General features: G+C 49.1%; 1 protein-coding gene across 2 annotated transcripts in view; it reads left to right on the top strand.

Annotated features, from left to right (window-relative positions):
- Nucleotides 1-5,966, top strand: part of LOC137545416 (kelch-like protein 35) — a 40,612-nt gene extending 34,646 nt beyond the window's left edge. For both annotated transcript variants that reach the window (XM_068266608.1, XM_068266609.1), the window contains exon 7: nucleotides 4,076-5,966. In XM_068266608.1, coding sequence (XP_068122709.1) covers nucleotides 4,076-4,264 — 189 coding nt within the window. In that variant the 3' untranslated portion in view covers nucleotides 4,265-5,966. The remainder of the gene's footprint in view (nucleotides 1-4,075) is intronic.
- Nucleotides 5,967-17,444: the final 11,478 nt, after the last annotated feature.

Below are 17,444 nucleotides of genomic sequence, written 5' to 3'. Positions count from 1 at the left end.
TTTGCCACAGCCCCTGAACAAGCATGCAGATCAGGTGCTCTGACTGAAGTCAGACTGGATTAGCTGCATGCTTGTTTCAGGTGTGTGATTCAGCCACTACTACAACCAAAGAGATCAGCAGGACTGCCAGGCAACTGGTATTGTTTAAAAGGAAACATCCATATCTCTCTCAGTTTAGGTTCCCTTTAAGTGAGAGGGATTGTAAAGGCTGCCATATTTATTTCTTTTTAGACAATGCAGGTTGCCTGGCTGTCCTGCTGATCCTCTGCCTCTGAGGGCTGGAACACACTAGAGCTCTTTTTTGAGTGTTTAGGGAGTGCTTTAAATTGCTATCGATTTCCCTAAACGCTCTGCCAATGTTAATAAATGTAATAAATTCCGCAGTAGCGATTGGGATTAGCAGAATCACAATCGCAGGACATACAGCGTTTTGGGAGCATTTGCGCTTCATTGTAAAGTATTAAAGCGCTGGCAAGACGCTCATGATTGAATTGCTACACATACCGATTTGTGTGCGATTTTAGATTACTGCAAGCTGTAAAAAAATGTAATCAATTAAAAGGACCAATCAGAATTTCAATCGCTAATCGCAAATCTCTATCACAATCGCAGGCAAAACGCTTCCACTTTTTAAAATCGCTACCAAAATCACCGGAAAATGCTCATGAAATCGCTTACAAAACGCTAATTAAAAACGCTAGTGATTGCGCTAGTGATTTGTAGGCCTAATACATGTAGCCACAGACCCCGAACAAGGATGCAGATCTGACTGAGCTCTGACTGGATTAGCTTGTTTCAGGTGTGTGATTCAGACACTACTGATGCCAAAATGATCAGCAGGGCTTCCAAGCAACTGGTATTGTTTAAAATAAAATAAATATTCCTCTCACTTCAGATTCTCTGTAACATCACCAGATTGGTGACAGGTAGGAGAGAGGAAATTGGGTTACAGTACCCATCAATTTCCACTAGGTGGTGTATTCATATCTTAAAGTGTGTACAATCCAGGGGCGTAACTAAGCCTCACCGGGCCCCCCTGCAGAAATTAACAGCGGGCCCACCCCCTCCCCCGGGGCCCGCTCGTGGCCGTTTTTTAGGGGGCATCCCCTCTCCCCGCCGACTGTGGGAAAGGCTTTCCCCTCATGCTGCCACCCCTCCAGCCCCCTAAAAACGGCCACGAGCGGGCCCCCCCGCGGGCGCAGGGGCTGCAGGGCCTATTGTTACGCCCCTGGTACAATCTCATCCGTCCTGCTACCCCGACTCCTAGCCTCCGTTGTCATCCACATGTCTGCCGTCCCGCCACCGCGTCTACCATGTGGCATGTGTGTGACACACGCACCCAGGGCTGGATTTGTACTTTTTAACGCCCAAGGCCACTGTCAGCAGCTGCCCCCCTTCAGTATAGGTAGCGAGATGACCCTTCCTTCTAGTATAAGCAGCCAGATGACCCCCCCCCCTCACAGCTCTAGTATAGGTAGCCAAATAACCTCCTCCTCCAGTTTAACCACTTCCACACCATGAAATTTTATGCTGATCTGTGCTGTGTGGACTCTCCAGCCCGCAGCACCGATCAGCTGGCAGCCAGGGCGATCAGACTTCCCCCCTTTTTTCCCCACTAGGGGGATGTCCTGCTGGGGGGGTCTGATCGCCGCCGGCTGCTTGCGCTTGTGGGGGGGGCTCTTCAAAGCCCCCCCTCCGCAGCGCTTCCTGGCCTCCTTCCCCTTCCCTCCCTCTCCCTCCCCCTGTGAGCGGCTCAGGACGGATTTCCGTCCTGCGCCTGATGGGATAGGCTTTAGCCTATCAGATGCCGGTGATCCCCGGCCAATCAGAGGCCGGGGATCGCCGATCTCCTTTACGGCGCTGCTGCGCAGCAGCGCCGTATACATGTAAACACCGGGGAAGATCTTCCCCGTGTGTTTACATTTACCCTGCGAGCCGCCGATCGGCTCGCAGGGTGTTCACGGAGACACCCTCCGGGAACTGACATGGAACGGCCGCTCATACGAGCGGCCGTTTCCATGGTATACACTTCAGGATTCAGGGGCGTGTATATACGCTCCGAGAATCCAGAAGTGGTTAAATAGCCTGATGAACTCCCTTCCCTTAGTATACATAGCCTTACATCCCCACTCACCGCCCCTCCCCCCCCCTTTGTTCAATATAACAATCCAGATGATCCTCCCCCTTCTTTATAGGTAGCCTGATGACCCCCACCCTCCAGTATAGGTAGCCAGCAGGTGACCCCCCTCTCCCCCCAGTATAGCCTGGCCCCACCCGCCCTTAATCCTGTGGTGCCCTAGGCCATGGCCTGTGTGGCCTTGGCTTAAATCCAGCCCTGCACGCACCTGGAGCCACACGGGTGACAGCAAATGAGGCCGGAAGCCGCGGCAACAGGACAGGTGAGATTTTATACTGCACGGGCACCGGGGGAAGCATTTTACACTGAGGGGTGAGCGCCCGGGGGTGCGTCGCATTCGTCAATATTGAACACCATTACAGCCACGCACCTGATCAAACACTTTCGACTGAGATCCTTTCAGCATTTCCGATCGGCGCCTTCGACTGATATCGGCCCGAACTGAATCAAATCATCGATCTGTGGACATGTTGTGGCACGGGTTTCATCGAATCAGGTGATCGATCGAGCTGCAAATCGGTATATGCGTGGGCAACATCTGCAAGGAGTTTGTATGCTCTCCCCGTGTCTGTGCGGGTTTCCTCCCGGCACTCCGGTTTCCTCCCACATCCCAATAACATACAGATAAGTTAATTGGCTTCCCCCCTAAATTGGCCCTAGACTATGATACATATACTATATGCAGGGCCGGTTCAAGTAACAATTGGACCCTAGGGCACGATTAGCCTGGGGGCCCCCCAACAGACACCCCCAACCAAAAAGTGTCATTAGAGGCCCTTTGTTGCAGCAAAATCTCCCTCCTGGGCCCCTGAGCTGGCTGCTGACCCTCCCCCAATCACCACCCAACTTAAAGAGACACTGAAGCGAAAAAAAAAAAATGATGATATTATGATTTGTATGTGTAGTACAGCTAAGAAATAAAACATTAAGATCAGATACATCAGTCTAATTGTTTCCAGTACAGGAAGAGTTAAGAAACTCCAGTTGTTATCTCTATGCAAAAAAGCAATTAAGCTCTGCGACTTAAGCCCCATCTACACCTTGCCATATTGCAGCGATCCGGCGGCTCAATTAGCCACCGGATCGCCTCTTCCGCGTGCCCGCCGCGTCCCCGCTCGCTGCGCGTGCGCCGCATTCGATTCCCCGCTCGTCCCCGCCGGCGCCGCTTATCTCCTGCACGATTCCCTGCCATTGTCCCCTCGCGGGGAGCGAGCAGGGAATCGGCGGTGCGGAGATCCGTCCTGTCGGATCTTATCAATCGAGCCGCATCAGCAGCTCGATTGATAAGGAGCATCGCGGCCGCATCTACTCGTGTAGATGCGGCTTTAGTCGACTTAGTTGTGGAGAGGGCTGTTATCTGACTTTTATTATCTCAACTGTTCTTGGACTATTTCCTTTTCCTCTGGCAGAGGACAGGTCATTAGTTCACAGACTGCTCTGAAAGAATCATTTTGAATGCTGAGTGTTGTGTAATATGCACATATTAGAGAATGATGCAATGTTAGAAAAAACACTATATACCTGAAAATAAAAATATGAGAATATTTTCTTTGCTGCTAATCTTCTAGTAATTATTCATAGTACACAACCAATTCATTATATCATATATTTTTTTTCGCTTCAGTGTCTCTTTAACAGACTCTGCAGAGTCCCTGGGGAGCAACCGTTAACATGGGGGAGGGACACCTTGGGGGCCCCTACAGGCTCTGGGGGCAATTGCCCATTTTTCCCTATGGTAGCTCCGCCCCTGACTATACGATACATACAAAGACATATGGCAATGGTAGGGACTAGATTGTGAGCCCCTCTGAGGGACAGTTAGTGACAAGACAATATACTCTGTACAGCACTGTGGAATATGTCAGCGCTATATACTTAAATAAATGTGTATGCTCACTTGTAGTATGGGAAAAATAATCGCCGTTTTTGTATTTGCAGGAGAGCTGTGGGGTCACCGTCTGCGGAGGGAAGATCTACATCCTAGGGGGACGAGACGAAAGCGGAGTGGGGACCGATAAAGCCTTCGTCTATGACCCCAAAATAGGACAGGTCAACACGGAGCGCCCCCTACAGCGTTTCACCAGCTACCACGGCTGCGTCACCATCCTGCACAGACCGGAGCCATAGTGCGTTCCCACAGAACGCCGCCACTGCCATGAACTCGAGCGCTTGTGGTTTTATCACCTCCCAAAGATGTGAATCCCCTTTTCTGTGATAGTGTTTTGCACGCCCCCTAGTGGATCTGTTTTGTTTTATACTTGTGTGCGGTATCTACACAGGTGTGTTGTATGTGCCTTTTATCTTTTTGTACTATTGTTTTTATATTTTAACGATTGTGTAATGTGTGGCCCCGTCTGATGCAACCTATAGGTGGGCAGTGAATAGCTAAAACAGTCTAAATTACGATTTCTGTAAATACCGATTTACGTTACTGCGGTATACTTATATATACTTATATACTATATTTCCAAATTCCGAAAACGCTATAGGGTTTTTATGGCATTCGTAATACTTCGCGGATGGCCGTAAGTTTTGCAGTAAATAGTTAATTGGCTAAATACTTCCAAATTCAGAAGCATTCATCCAATCAGAGAATGTGGGGATTTACCGGAATACCTCAGAAATTTTAGGCCAATCAGAAGACTTGAAAATACTCGGTAGTACCTGAGGCTTTTTGTTGGCCTATAATTACCGCAGCAATCCGATTTATGTTTTTAAAATTCTGCACGATTGGCTGACTGCTTCCGAGGGCTGTGATTGGCCTAAAATTACCGAGTTGCAGTAAATCAGATTTCCACAGAAATCTGATTTTCTGATGCCGGTTTTTGATTTTCCAATCAGTAAGCCGGTTTCCAGTGGAAATTTCCGACCATCCCTACTAATGAGGCCCTGATGTATTATGCAGTATAATTATTTATTTTGGCTCTGTTTTAAGATATTGACATGCCGCCTCCAGTATGATCAGTGAGAATAGGAAGCAGCACCCCCTAGTGGGGTATCTGTGAGAATAGGAAGCAGCGCCCCCTAGTGGGGTATCAGTGAGAATATGAAGCAGCGCCCCCTAGTGGGTTATCTGTGAGAATATAAAGCAGTGCCCTCTAGTGGGTTATCTGTAAGAATAGGAAACAGCACCCCCTAGTGGGTTATCTGTGAGAATAGGAAGCAGCGCCCCCTAGTGGGTTATCTGTGAGAATAGAAAGCAGCGCCCTCTAGTGGGTTATCTGTGAGAATAGGAAGCAGCGCCCTCTAGTGGGTTATCTGTGAGAATAGGAAGCAGCGCCCTCTAGTGGGTTATCTGTGAGAATAGGAAGCAGCGCCCTCTACTGGGTTATCTGTGAGAATAGGAAGCAGCGCCCTCTAGTGGGTTATCTGTGAGAATAGGAAGCAGCGCCCCCTAGTGGGTTATCTGTGAGAATAGGAAGCAGCGCCCCCTAGTGGCTCAGACTTTAGACTAGTGATGCCTCTGTACAGAAGTCAGCCCTGAACTGTTGCCTAAGAGAAGGATAAAGTAAGGGGGGAGGTAACAATAGCCCCCACAACCACCGCCATCGTGGGGGGTCATGTGGAGAGGTAGCTAGGGGGGTCCTGTCTTTAACCAGCTGAGCGGTCTGGACGAGCTCAGCTCGTCCAGTACCGCCGGAGCCTGCCGCTCAGGCCCTGCTGGGCCGATTTGGCTCAAATAAAAAGCAGCACACGCAGCCGGCACTTTGCCAGCCGCGTGTGCTGCCTGATCGCCGCTGCAGTGCGGCGATCCGCCGCATGCAGCGGCGAAAGAGGGTCCCCCCAGCCGCCTGAGCCCAGCGTAGCCGGAACAAAAAGGGCTGGATCGGAGGCGGCTGACGTCAGGACGTCGGCTGACGTCCATGACGTCACTCCGCTCGTCGCCATGGCGACGAGGTAAGCGAAACACGGAAGGCCGCTCATTGCGGCCTTCCGTGTTATTCCTGGCCGCCGGAGGCGATCAGAAGATCGCCTCCGGAGCGCCCTCTAGTGGGCTTTCATGCAGCCAACTTTCAGTTGGCTGCATGAAATAGTTTTTTTTTATTAAAAAAAACCCCTCCCGCAGCCTCCCTGGCGATCTTAATAGAACGCCAGGGTGGTTAATGAGGGCGGCAGTGGAGCAGACGGTTAAATATTTCCTGCTCCCGGTGACGATACAGGTCCTCTTCACTTCCTCTTCAGTTTACAAGTGCCATGCAGCCAGCCAGTCACTGTGCGGCTTCCGCTACTATCACATGACATGGGACTGAAGACGTATGGTGATTGGCTGTCTTACAAACTTAAGTGGTAGAGAAGAGGACCTGTATTGCTGCCGGGAGCATTTTCGCTCCACTCTACTGCTGCCAGGGCCAGTTTAAGCAGTACAAGTCCCTGGGGCAAAGGTAACATAGTGGCCCCCTCCTCCTGCTGGGAAGTCAGTTCCGCCGCATGGTCTCCCCCCAACTGCTCCCCGGGGCCCCTGCAGGATGTGTAGCTGCATTGTAATAACTCACCTGTCCCAGCATGCTGCTCCATCCGTGCTTCATCTTCAGCCCCGTTGCCTGCCTCTTCTCCATATATGGTAAATAATCTGCGCCGGGTCACGGAGAAGAGACCGGCAGCAGGGATGAGGGTGGAGCACGGACAGAGCAGCATACTGGACAGGTGAGTTATGACAATGCAGGCACACATTGTGCAGGAGCCCCAGTGACTCAGGAGCAGTCCGGGGGAGGCCACCTGGGGGTTTCGGAGGTGGGCAGAGGGCTGGTGGCCCTGGAGCAACTGCCTCCTTTGCCTTAATGGCAGCACCGGCCCTGGCACAGGACCGCCCCCTCACCCAGCTCCCTGCCCTCCCTGGCAGTCGCTCTGAATTATGTACAGGATCGCCCCCCTCCCCCACCCAGCTCCCTGGCAGTTGCTCTGCATTATGTACAGGACCGCCCTCCTCCCAGCTCCCTCCCTGGCAGTCACTCTGCATTATGTACAGGATCGCCCCCACCTCCCAGACTTCCCTGGCAGTCGCTCTTTATTATATACAGGACTGCCCCCCCCCCACCCCCCCTCCAGCTCCCTGCCCTCTTCCCTCCCCGTTTGGCAGATCTCTGCAGGGGGCCGGCCTCAGTTGCATTCTGATAACAGAGCACAAGGGGGCATAGCGCTCCGGGTACAGATTGGGAGGGAGTGTCAGAAAGGCCAGTAGCAGTATTTACATATGTGCCGATTCTGAGCTGCCGCAGCCAGCAGCATCTGTTCCGCCTCCTGCATTTGCTTGGCTGTGACTGGCTCCGACTTGCAGTCTCCTTCCCTGCCTCAATCAGTACCCACCTCGCCTGAAGATAATCAGCAACGAGTGCCAAATACCCTAGGTGCGCCACTGGCCGGCCTAATGTAGTTTCGCCCCTGGATAAAGTCCGATCCCTGAGTTCAGAAACTGAAAGTGTGTGTGTAGCAAGAGTCCAGAAGCCTTTTCGGAAAAGTCCATTCTCGTTGGCGTTTCTTGGAAGAGGAGGCATGGCTGTATTCACTGCACATGGTGTTTCACTTTAAAGGATACCCGAGGTGACATGTGACATGATGAGATAGACATGGGTATGTACAGTGCCAAGCACACAAATAACTATGCTGTGTTCCTTTTTTTCTTTCTCTGCCTGAAAGAGTTAAAATATCAGATATGCAAGTGGCTGACTCGGTCCTGACTCAGACAGGAAGTGACTACAGTGTGACCCTCACTGACAAGAAATTCCCCTTTTTACCTCTTTCTTGCTCTCAGAAGTCATTTTCTGCTAGGAAAGTGTTTTATAGTTGGAATTTCTTATCAGTGAGGGTCACACTATAATATAGTCACTTCCTGCCTGAGTCAGGACTGAGTCAGCCACTTACATACCTGATATTTAACTCTTTCAGGCAGAGAAAGAAAAAAAGGAACACAGCATAGTCATTTGTGTGCTAGGCACTGTACATACCCATGTCTATCTCATCATGTCACATGTCAGTTCTGGTATCTTTTAAATGATACAGTGTTATTTTTTACTTGTTTTTTCTAACAGGTCACACAGAGGTCCTCCAGCAGCTCTATGTTTGTAGCACTTTAGTTTGTATTGTGTTGTTGTTGGTTGTAGTATTGTATTGTGTGGTTATTTATGTGTACCTTTGTTTGGTATGGTTTTGGTGGGCTATTCTTCGTTGTTGTTCTTGAGACGGATGTGCCATATTTTCTACTCGCTGGCGCTGCCATGGCTGGACTATGGAGCGCCCGCTTTGTATCTTTTCATTGGTGGGCGTGTTCCTGATGTCTCTGATATACACCAGTGAGTCGGGGCGCTGACTTTGAAAATAAAAGGAAAATGAAAAATGCAGTCTGATGCGTATATCTCATTAACCGCTAGGGTAGTGGCACCTTCGTCCACAGGGGGTCCAGGATCATGGAGGTCTCAGCATCTTACACTCTCTCCAGGGGCGTAACAATACCTCCTGCGACCCCTGCAACCGCTGGGGGGCCTGGGCGTTGTGGGGGCCCACTCCTCCTCCCTCTCCTTACCCACATGCAGAGTAGCACAGGTAGTGGAGTAATGTTTTCCTGCTCCAGCACTGTGGGTCTCCTTCATGCATCGCAGCCACACACTTTCTGCTGCCATTCGCTGGCTCCCGATCACATGACCGATGCAAGTCACATGATTGGGAGCCGGCGAATGGCAGCCGAGAGTGTGCAGCTGTGATGCATGGAGGAGACCAGCAGCACTGGAGCAGTTCAATAACTTAACCTTGAAGTAAACATGAAAGGGGGAGGGGAGGAGGGGGACGATATTATTTGGAATTAAGCCACTGCTGAACTACCAGCTTTCCAATCCCCACAGGAGGATTTTGCAGTTTTAGCATCAAAATGGTTTGTCCCAATTTCCCTGTGCCTGTTAGAATGTCACAGCTGTCTGTCTGCCCAATGCTTTCCATAGGCTGTACCAGCTTCCCAGTGTACCCATACGCTCTCTTAGTGTATCCCAGTGTCCTAGTACCCCCCCCCCCTATCCCCCAGTGGGTCCGAGCTTTCAAGCACCCTCCATAGGCTCTCGCAGCTTACCAGTGTTACCATAGTGTATCCCAGCTCCCCAGAGTGTGTTCCAACTTCCCACTGTCCCCCATATAGTGACCCCAGCGCCTTATAGTGTGATCCAGCTTCCCAGTGTGGCAGCGCCCATGCAGCTGGCTAGTGTCCTATTACTCCCAACTCCCTTAATAGCGTGTCCCAGCTTCCTGCTCCCTCCCCCCAATAGTTTGTTACAACTTCCAAGTACCACAGTTGAGGTGTCTCAACTTTCAGAAGACCACCATAGTGTGCCCCGGTTCCCCATAGTGTGCCCCGCCCAGCTCCCCATAGTGTGCCCCGCCCAGCTCCCCATAGTGTACCCCGGCTGCCTCCTGGTCCTGCACTGTGCCTCAGCTTTCCAGTAACAGCTGATATTTACTACAGCTTTTTATTTTATTATGCAGAGATAACACATCCATTAGTTACCTAACACAACTGGCGGGAGTCCAGACCATCCATGGGGCCCATCCGCCCAGCTACTGGCCTCACTCTCTTATCACACTTACCCAGATGGTGACATGAGGAGGTGAAATAAGAGCAGCCACAGCAAGGTGTGTAATGTACGAGGATCATGTGGAAAATAACAGCCGCTTTCATTTAATCAATTAAGGAAAGATTTTATTATTTTTATGTTAGACACCGTGTATCTTCTGATTATTTCTTCATACATCACCTCCTTTGGATACCAGAGCTGAAGGACTCTGGTCAATCCAGCATATGTTGTGGGTACTAGGGGGTATAAGTAGATACTTACTACGTCTTCCGTTCCTCTCCATCACTTGCGGTTCTCTTACACCAGACCCTGTTCAGGAGCCGGAGGAGCGAGTGCACCTGTTTGTTGCATCAATGAGCGCGGGCACAGGGGAGCAGAAAGGACTTACGGCGCATGCGCAGCACAGTATGTCTGGACCTCAGTCGCCTGGGTCGGCGGGCTGAAAGGGGATTTGTGCAGCAGGAAGGTGAGTGGCGAAGAGGTAACAGAAGTTGTGGTAAGCATCTGCTTATACCTCCCTACCCATAGCATATGCTGGATTAACCAGAATCCTTTGACTCTGGTATCCTTTATTCATTTGATTTACCACACTTTTTACAAGGTTTTCAATACCTATGTTGAAGAGCGCTACATAGTTATGCTGCTGAACAAACAGTTATTGGCATTCTGCAGTCATGTGACAAGCAGTGCAGGGAAAGAAGAGGAAGTGTTGGACTGGGAGCTGGAAATCTACCTGCTGGCCAAGCAGCAGTAACCCTGTGTTATCACTCCCAGTAGAAACCTTCACTGCGAGCAGCAACACCTGATTACTGCTGCTTGGCCAGCAAGTGGGTTTCCTCAGCTTTACCAGCTCCCAGTCCGACACTAAGAAGAGGTAAGCCTGACAGATGCAAGTTACATTACACAGAAGCGTGGCAGGTAAAACATTTGTAATGTACATATTAGAGCTGCTTGCTGAGTGCTAGCATAACACACACTGGGCCAGGGGCGTAGCTAGGCCCCACCGGCCCACCCTGCAGAATTTCAGAGCAGCAACCCCCCCCCCCCCCCGCCCTCGAGGCCCGCTCATGGCCGTTTTGTGTGGGCTGGAGGGGTCGCAGCCTGAGGGGAAAGCTATGGCCACACTTGGCGGGGAGGGGTGACGTTTCCCCCCCCCCCTCCCTCACCTCGGGCTCTTCCCTCTGCTCTCCCCTCCAGCTTAAATTACTGTCTGGGCAGCAGCGGGCAGCTACATACCTTCCGTGTGCTCCAGCGTGCGTTCCTCTCTCTAGTCTCTGACGTGACTTCCTGTTTATACAGGAAGTCGCGTCAGAGACTAGAGAGAGGAACGTACGCTGGAGCGCACAGAAGGTATGTAGCTGCTGCTGCCCAGACAGTAATTTAATCTGGAGGGGGGTGCAGAGGGGAGAGCCCCGAGGTGAGGGAGGGGGGACCGGGGGACCACCCTCCCCGCCGAGTGTGGCCATGGCTTTCCCCTCATGCTGCCACCCCTCCAGCCCCCCAAAACGGCCCCGGGGGGGCGCTCAGAATTTCTGCAGGGGGCCCGGTGGGGCCTAGTTACGCCCCTGGTGATCAGTTTGGTCAGGTGATAGATATAAGTCTCTGATTTGCTAAAGCAGGATGTAATCACAGCAAATCAGTGACTTACATATCTATCAGCTGATCAAAGAAATCACATGCTTCTCCATAAGTTCTGCTAGACATGACCATCACTACCGTAGGGATGAGCAAACTTCTCGATTACACCTTTGTGAACATGTTTGCAAATTTTACTGTGAAAGTTTGTGAACCGATCGTTTGCTGTGATGCCCCACTGACTAATGGCTGGTGAAAATCAAAAACCTTCAGGGCATCTCTGCAACCGCAATTTCTTTTAATCCGTTGTAAAGAGATAGAGGACGGAGCACCAGCTCTGCTCTTAAAGGTTTATTCGTAATTACACAGGCATACAGGCAACAAGCAAGGTGTAGGGACAAGATACCAGCCAGCCGCTTCCTCAGAGACCAACAAAGGTATCAGAACCTTTGATATATATAATACCTTTGTTGGTCTCTGTGGAATCGGCAATTGCCATGAAACGGCTGTAAGGCCGGTATCTTGTCCCTACACCTTGCTTATTGCCTGTGTAATTACGAATAAACCTTAAAGAGGAACTCCAGCCTAAACAAACATACTGTCATTAAGTTACATTAGTTATGTTAATTAAAATAGATAGGTAATATAATCTCTTACCCACTGTGTTTTAAAAGAACAGGCAAATGTTTTATTTCATGAGGGCAGCCATCTTTTTGGTTGAAAGGAGGTGACAGGGAGCATGAGACACAATTCCAACTGTCCTGTGTCCTGAGCACCTCTCCCACCTCTTCCGCACTCGTGGAGTCGGCGGTGGCGTTAGGTACATAGTCCATTGGACCTGGTCTTCTCGTCTTTGCAGATTACGGTCTTATGCGACAGGAGGGCCCACATGTGATGTACATGTATACTGTATGCCTCTGAAGAAGCGATCCTTGATCCTGAAACACGTGTCAGGCAGTCGTTTTATTTGTGATTTGGAAATCTGAAAACTGTATTTATCCGTGTGTCCGCAACTGGGAAGACGTTGATAAGAAGAATAAAGAGACTATATTTGTTCATTTAAAGCCCCATATTTATTTGTGTGTAAAGTTGGTATTTAATTCAGGGGTGGAACTGCACTATTGTGGTTTTATCTGTAACGTGTTGTTATATCACCTCTCCCAGTTGCTAGGCAATGTGAATAACAACATAGGAAATCCCATCATGCTCTGCACAGCATCAGGGGAAAAAAGGCTAGGCTTTTTTTTTTGATGGGTGGAGCTAAGCTAAAAATGCAGCTAAAAATGATGCTTTGGTAAGAAAAACAAAGTTCTGATGCTGTGAAACTGTTAAAGAAACACCAGGCCTTTTCAGTTCTGCTGAGCAGATTTTTAATCCGGAGGTTCACTTTAAAGAGCAGAGCTGGTGCTCCGTCCTCTACTTCTTTACATCGGATTTAACTGCCTAAACACGTGAGCACAACTCTGGGAGGTAAACTACACAGAGTCGGCCCACAGCCAGTGTCTGGCGCCAACCATCTCTGTTTCTATTACTGCAATTTCTTTTAAAAAGGTGTACAAAGTGTCTAAAAATGGCATGGCGGAGAGGGATCAAGTGCAAAATATTCTGTATTTTAGGGAGAGGCTTTTTTCATGTGTAAATGACAAAAATCCCATATACAGGTAGTTTCAAGATTTTTCAAATAAAGGCACAGCAAAGCCTCTAGTATCCGGCACCGGCGAGGAATGCCTGATGCCAGATACATGCATTTGCCAGTTGCTTAAAGGGATACTGTAGGGGGGTTGGGGGAAAATGAGTTGAACTTACCCGGGGCTTCTAACGGTCCCCCGCAGACATCCTGTGTTGGCTCAGCCGCTCACCGATGCTCCGGCCCCGCCTCCGGTTCACTTCTGGAATTTCTGACAGAAAACCACTGCGCCTGCGTTGCCGTGTCCTCGATCCCGCTGATGTCATCAAGAGCGCACAGCGCAGGCCCAGTATCGTCTGTGTCTGCGCAGTACACTCCTGGTGACATCAGGGGAAGCGAGGACACGGCAACGCAGGCGCAGTGGTTTTCTAACTTTAAAGTCAGAAATTCCAGAAGTGAACTGGAGGCGGGGCCGGAGCATCGGTGAGTGGCTGCGCCAACACAGGATACCTGCGGGGAACCATTAAAAGCCCTGGGTAAGTTCAGCTCATTTTCCCCCGACCCCCCTACAGTATCCCTAACCGGCCTAAAATGGCTTAACCTCCAGTGACGTCTAGCAGCCTTCCTGCATCACCTATTCTAGCAGGCTTCTAGCAGCTCTCCGGCTTCCCCCGTGCATGCAAACCGGCGTGTCAGCTGACCCACATCGGGCCACGTGACACGCCTACTTGCATGCATGGATGCCGGAAGCTGGAAAGCCACTAGGAGTCCACTAACAGGGGTGCTCGGATAGTACTTTTTAAAATCCGAATTGATCCTGATCCGGATACCCAGATATCCGGATCCGGTTCGGATATCCGAATCCGACCTTTTACATATCCGCGTGAACGCGGATATCCGGACGCATTATACGAGGATAACGGACCTATTCGGATATCTGGATAGAAAAAACGGAAGTGCCCTTTAAATAGCTTTAAAAGGGGTTTTTAGGGTATATGAGGCATGTATCATCATTATTTTGCAAAGGGGAACACTAATTGATGATATGGGGACTTCAAATCCCCCCACCCAAAAAAAATGGCTGTCAATTAACATTAGGCCTAGGTTCCAGACAGCGGTCGTGCATCCCACATTGTGTCCAAAGTCCAACCGCACAACTGGGACACGGCAGCTTTCAGCCAAGACACCTCCAAAAAATTATGCAGCAATTGTGTTTTGGGTTAAATATAGGTGGTATCAGTGGCCTGTGGCACCCTGACCTGGCAGTGGGAGCTGCACAGGCAGCAGGAGCAGGGCAATGCAGCAGCAGCAGGTGTAACGTGTGCCAGGAGCATTCCGGACGTGGCACGTGGCACTTGCCAAGTGTCCTCTGATTGGCTCCAGGATATCCCGGTCATGCGTCAAACTATCCGCAGATAGCTATCCAGATGTGGGCCCAGGTATCCGGAATCCGGATCTGGCCAGAAAGCGTAAAAATGGTCGGATATCCGGGTTACCCGGATATCTGGAATCCGGATGAGCAACCCTGTCCACTAAATGATGCAGGAAGGCTGCTAGACGTCGCTGGAGGCACAGTAGGTATTTAAAGGACACCCGAGGTGAAAATAAACTAATCAGATAGACAATTGTATCTATCCTCCTTCTTCTGAAAATGACTTTTTAAGATATTCCACAGTTTTATATTTTATTTAAATCTATTTTTCAAGTTTTTACTGTTATATTGTTTTTGCTCAATGACACATTCATTGAAGTATGCCAGAGCTAAAATCTATGAACTATTGACCCTTTTTTTTATCTCTTTCTTGCTCTCAGAAGCCATTTACTGCTAGGAAAGTGTTTTATAGTTGGAATTTCTCATCAGTGAGGGTCACAATGTAGTCTGACCCAGTCCTGACTCAGACAGGAACTGTCACTTACATACCTGATGTTTAGTTATTGGTTGCTTGGCTCCATACATACACATATCTATCTTATCATGTCACATGTCCCCTTTGGTATCCTTTAAAAAGCCTCAAAATCCGCCAAATACAAAGTCCCTGTTATCCCTTCAGGCGTCACGGTTAGTTGAGATGTCCGGTTGCCTGAGTTTTGGATAACGGGGACTTTTCTGTATTTCAAATGACAACCGCGTTTGCCTGCCTAAAGATTAGTATTTTCATCCACATTTATCTATTACATTTTGAAAAATGATTGTGGTTTGACATTTAAATATTTCAGCTGAATATGCCAAGTTGTCAATGACTCGACTCTACAGGCACACCAACCTTCCCGCCTGACCGTAAAAGAACGCCAGTCCTCAGAGAGGCCTGAAATATTTGTCATATGTGCATCTACAGTATGTGAGGCCTGACAAATTGGCTATTTACCTGCCTAAACATTTAAAATAGCAACTCTAGTAGTGGTGGACATAATATGGACACTTGTGTGAAAAGAAGATGATATACGTGAAGCAGGGGATTCAGGCAAAGCAGACAATTCAGAAAGCAGTGGATACAATCAGGGCTGTTTCTGGGCACAGGCCACCCAGGCAAATCACCTAAAATGCCCTCTACTGTACAGGGTGCAGGTACAGGTGGTGCCGGAAGCTGAAGTAGGAGCAGGCAGCAGAAGAAGAATGAGAAATAAGGGCAGGCAGCAGGGGAAGCAGGAAAAAGTAGCAGGGAAAGCAGGAGCAGAAAGAGAAATCAGGGCAGGCAGCAGGGGAAGCAGGAACAAGTAGCAGGGAAAGCAGGAGCAGAAAGAGAAATGAGGGCAGGCAGCAGGAGAAGTAAGAGCAGGCAGCAGGGGAAGCAGGAGCAGGCAGCAGGAGAAGAAAGTGAAAAACGGGCAGACAGCAGGGAGGGCAGGTAGCATAGGAAGCAGGAGCAGTCAGCAGAAGAAAGAAAAATAAGGGCAAGCAGCAGGGAGGGCAGGTAGCAGGGGAAGCAGGAGCAGGCAGCAGGAGAAGAAAGAGAAAAACGGGCAGACAGCAGGGAGGGCAGGTAGCATAGGAAGCAGGAGCAGTCAGCAGAAGAAAGAAAAATAAGGGCAAGCAGCAGGGAGGGCAGGTAGCAGGGGAAGCAGGAGCAGGCAGCAAGAGAAGAAAGAAAAAAAAGGGCAGACAGCAGGGAGGGCAGGTAGCATATTCTTTTCCTCAAATCTCCATCTCAAGCACACTTTGAGGGCAGGAAGGCTACATAAGTAACATGACATTACATCGTCCCTCTATACTACTGGCCATTGACTGGGTGGGCTGCAGTGACTGGGGGTCCCATGGCAGTCTGGCTGTGGAATGCTGTTATGTGCCTCCTATTGTCTAGCGATTCATTCCAGTCTCCCGCACAATAATAAAGTAGTTTATATTATTCAGTCACTGTAACAACAGCAGTAATGATAAGTTGTCTCTCAGTTCACTAACCGCCAACTGTCTGCAAAATATGTTTGTAAATTCCTCCTGACATCCGCCTGTCCACAGGGCAGGAAAACACGGGGTGGGCGAGAGAGACACAATATTTGTCACGGTGGGATTAGCGTGTGGTCAGCGACGGGGTTTGTTTTAATCCCGTGAAAAGTGTATTTGTGATCCGTACAGGAATTATCACCAGTGTTTTATGATGACTCTCAAAATAATGAGAAAAACAAAAGCAGCAATCAAACGATAACAGCGTCCAAAAATACGGAGAACGGGTCATTGCGGCTTCGAAAAACGACAAAACAAGATAAGTGAAAGGCAATAAATGTAACTTCAGCGCAGATCTAAATATAACATTTAAAGTTATGGACACATTTTCAGGATTGTTTGCGCAGCACTGTCATTTATAGGTGGCCACTAACGATACAATTTGGAAAACAATTGTTTATGAACGATTCTTCGTGTGAACGATCGGAAATGATCGTTTGGGGCCACTAATGGTCAAAAATCTAACAATCCAATCAGATTAATTAAATTGATCTGATAATTGAATAGATTTTATAATTTATAAGTGCCCATTAGCAGTACAATTTTTTCATCAGATGCGATCTTTTGACGCAATTTGAATGATCGTAACTAATCGAAAGGCAATTATCCATCGTTCCCATTAACGGAACAATTTAAGAAGGTTTGACATTCCGATTTGATCATAAAATCCAAATTTCAGATCGATAATTTACAGATCGATAACAAACAGTGCAGTTTTCTATACAATTCAATTTTCACCACACACTGTGCAGTTTTCTGGACAATTCGATCATTAAAAGTGCATCAAAAGATTGCATCTGATGAAAAAAATTGCACGTTAATGGGCACCTTTAGAGATCCCAATTGATCATTTCCGATCGTTCATACAAAGAATTGTTAGCAAACGATCGTTTGGCAAAATGCTCCGCTGGTGGCCTCCTTATGACGCACCACACATTGTGTGTGATTCCCACGGTACCATGAAAATCGATCGGCATGTATGTTACTGTACACAGCAGCACAGGAGAGCGTTCCCGTGCATTGCGACTGAACATGTCAGGGAACGTTTTAGCGGATGACGCTCTGGATTTCTTGCCAGGTTGTACAGGGCTTGTGGCTGCAACATCTGCATTA

The sequence above is a fragment of the Hyperolius riggenbachi genome, chromosome 2 (assembly GCF_040937935.1).
Source record: "Hyperolius riggenbachi isolate aHypRig1 chromosome 2, aHypRig1.pri, whole genome shotgun sequence".
Taxonomy (NCBI): Eukaryota; Metazoa; Chordata; class Amphibia; order Anura; family Hyperoliidae; genus Hyperolius; species Hyperolius riggenbachi.
This window is presented reverse-complemented; position numbering and strand designations above follow the sequence as displayed.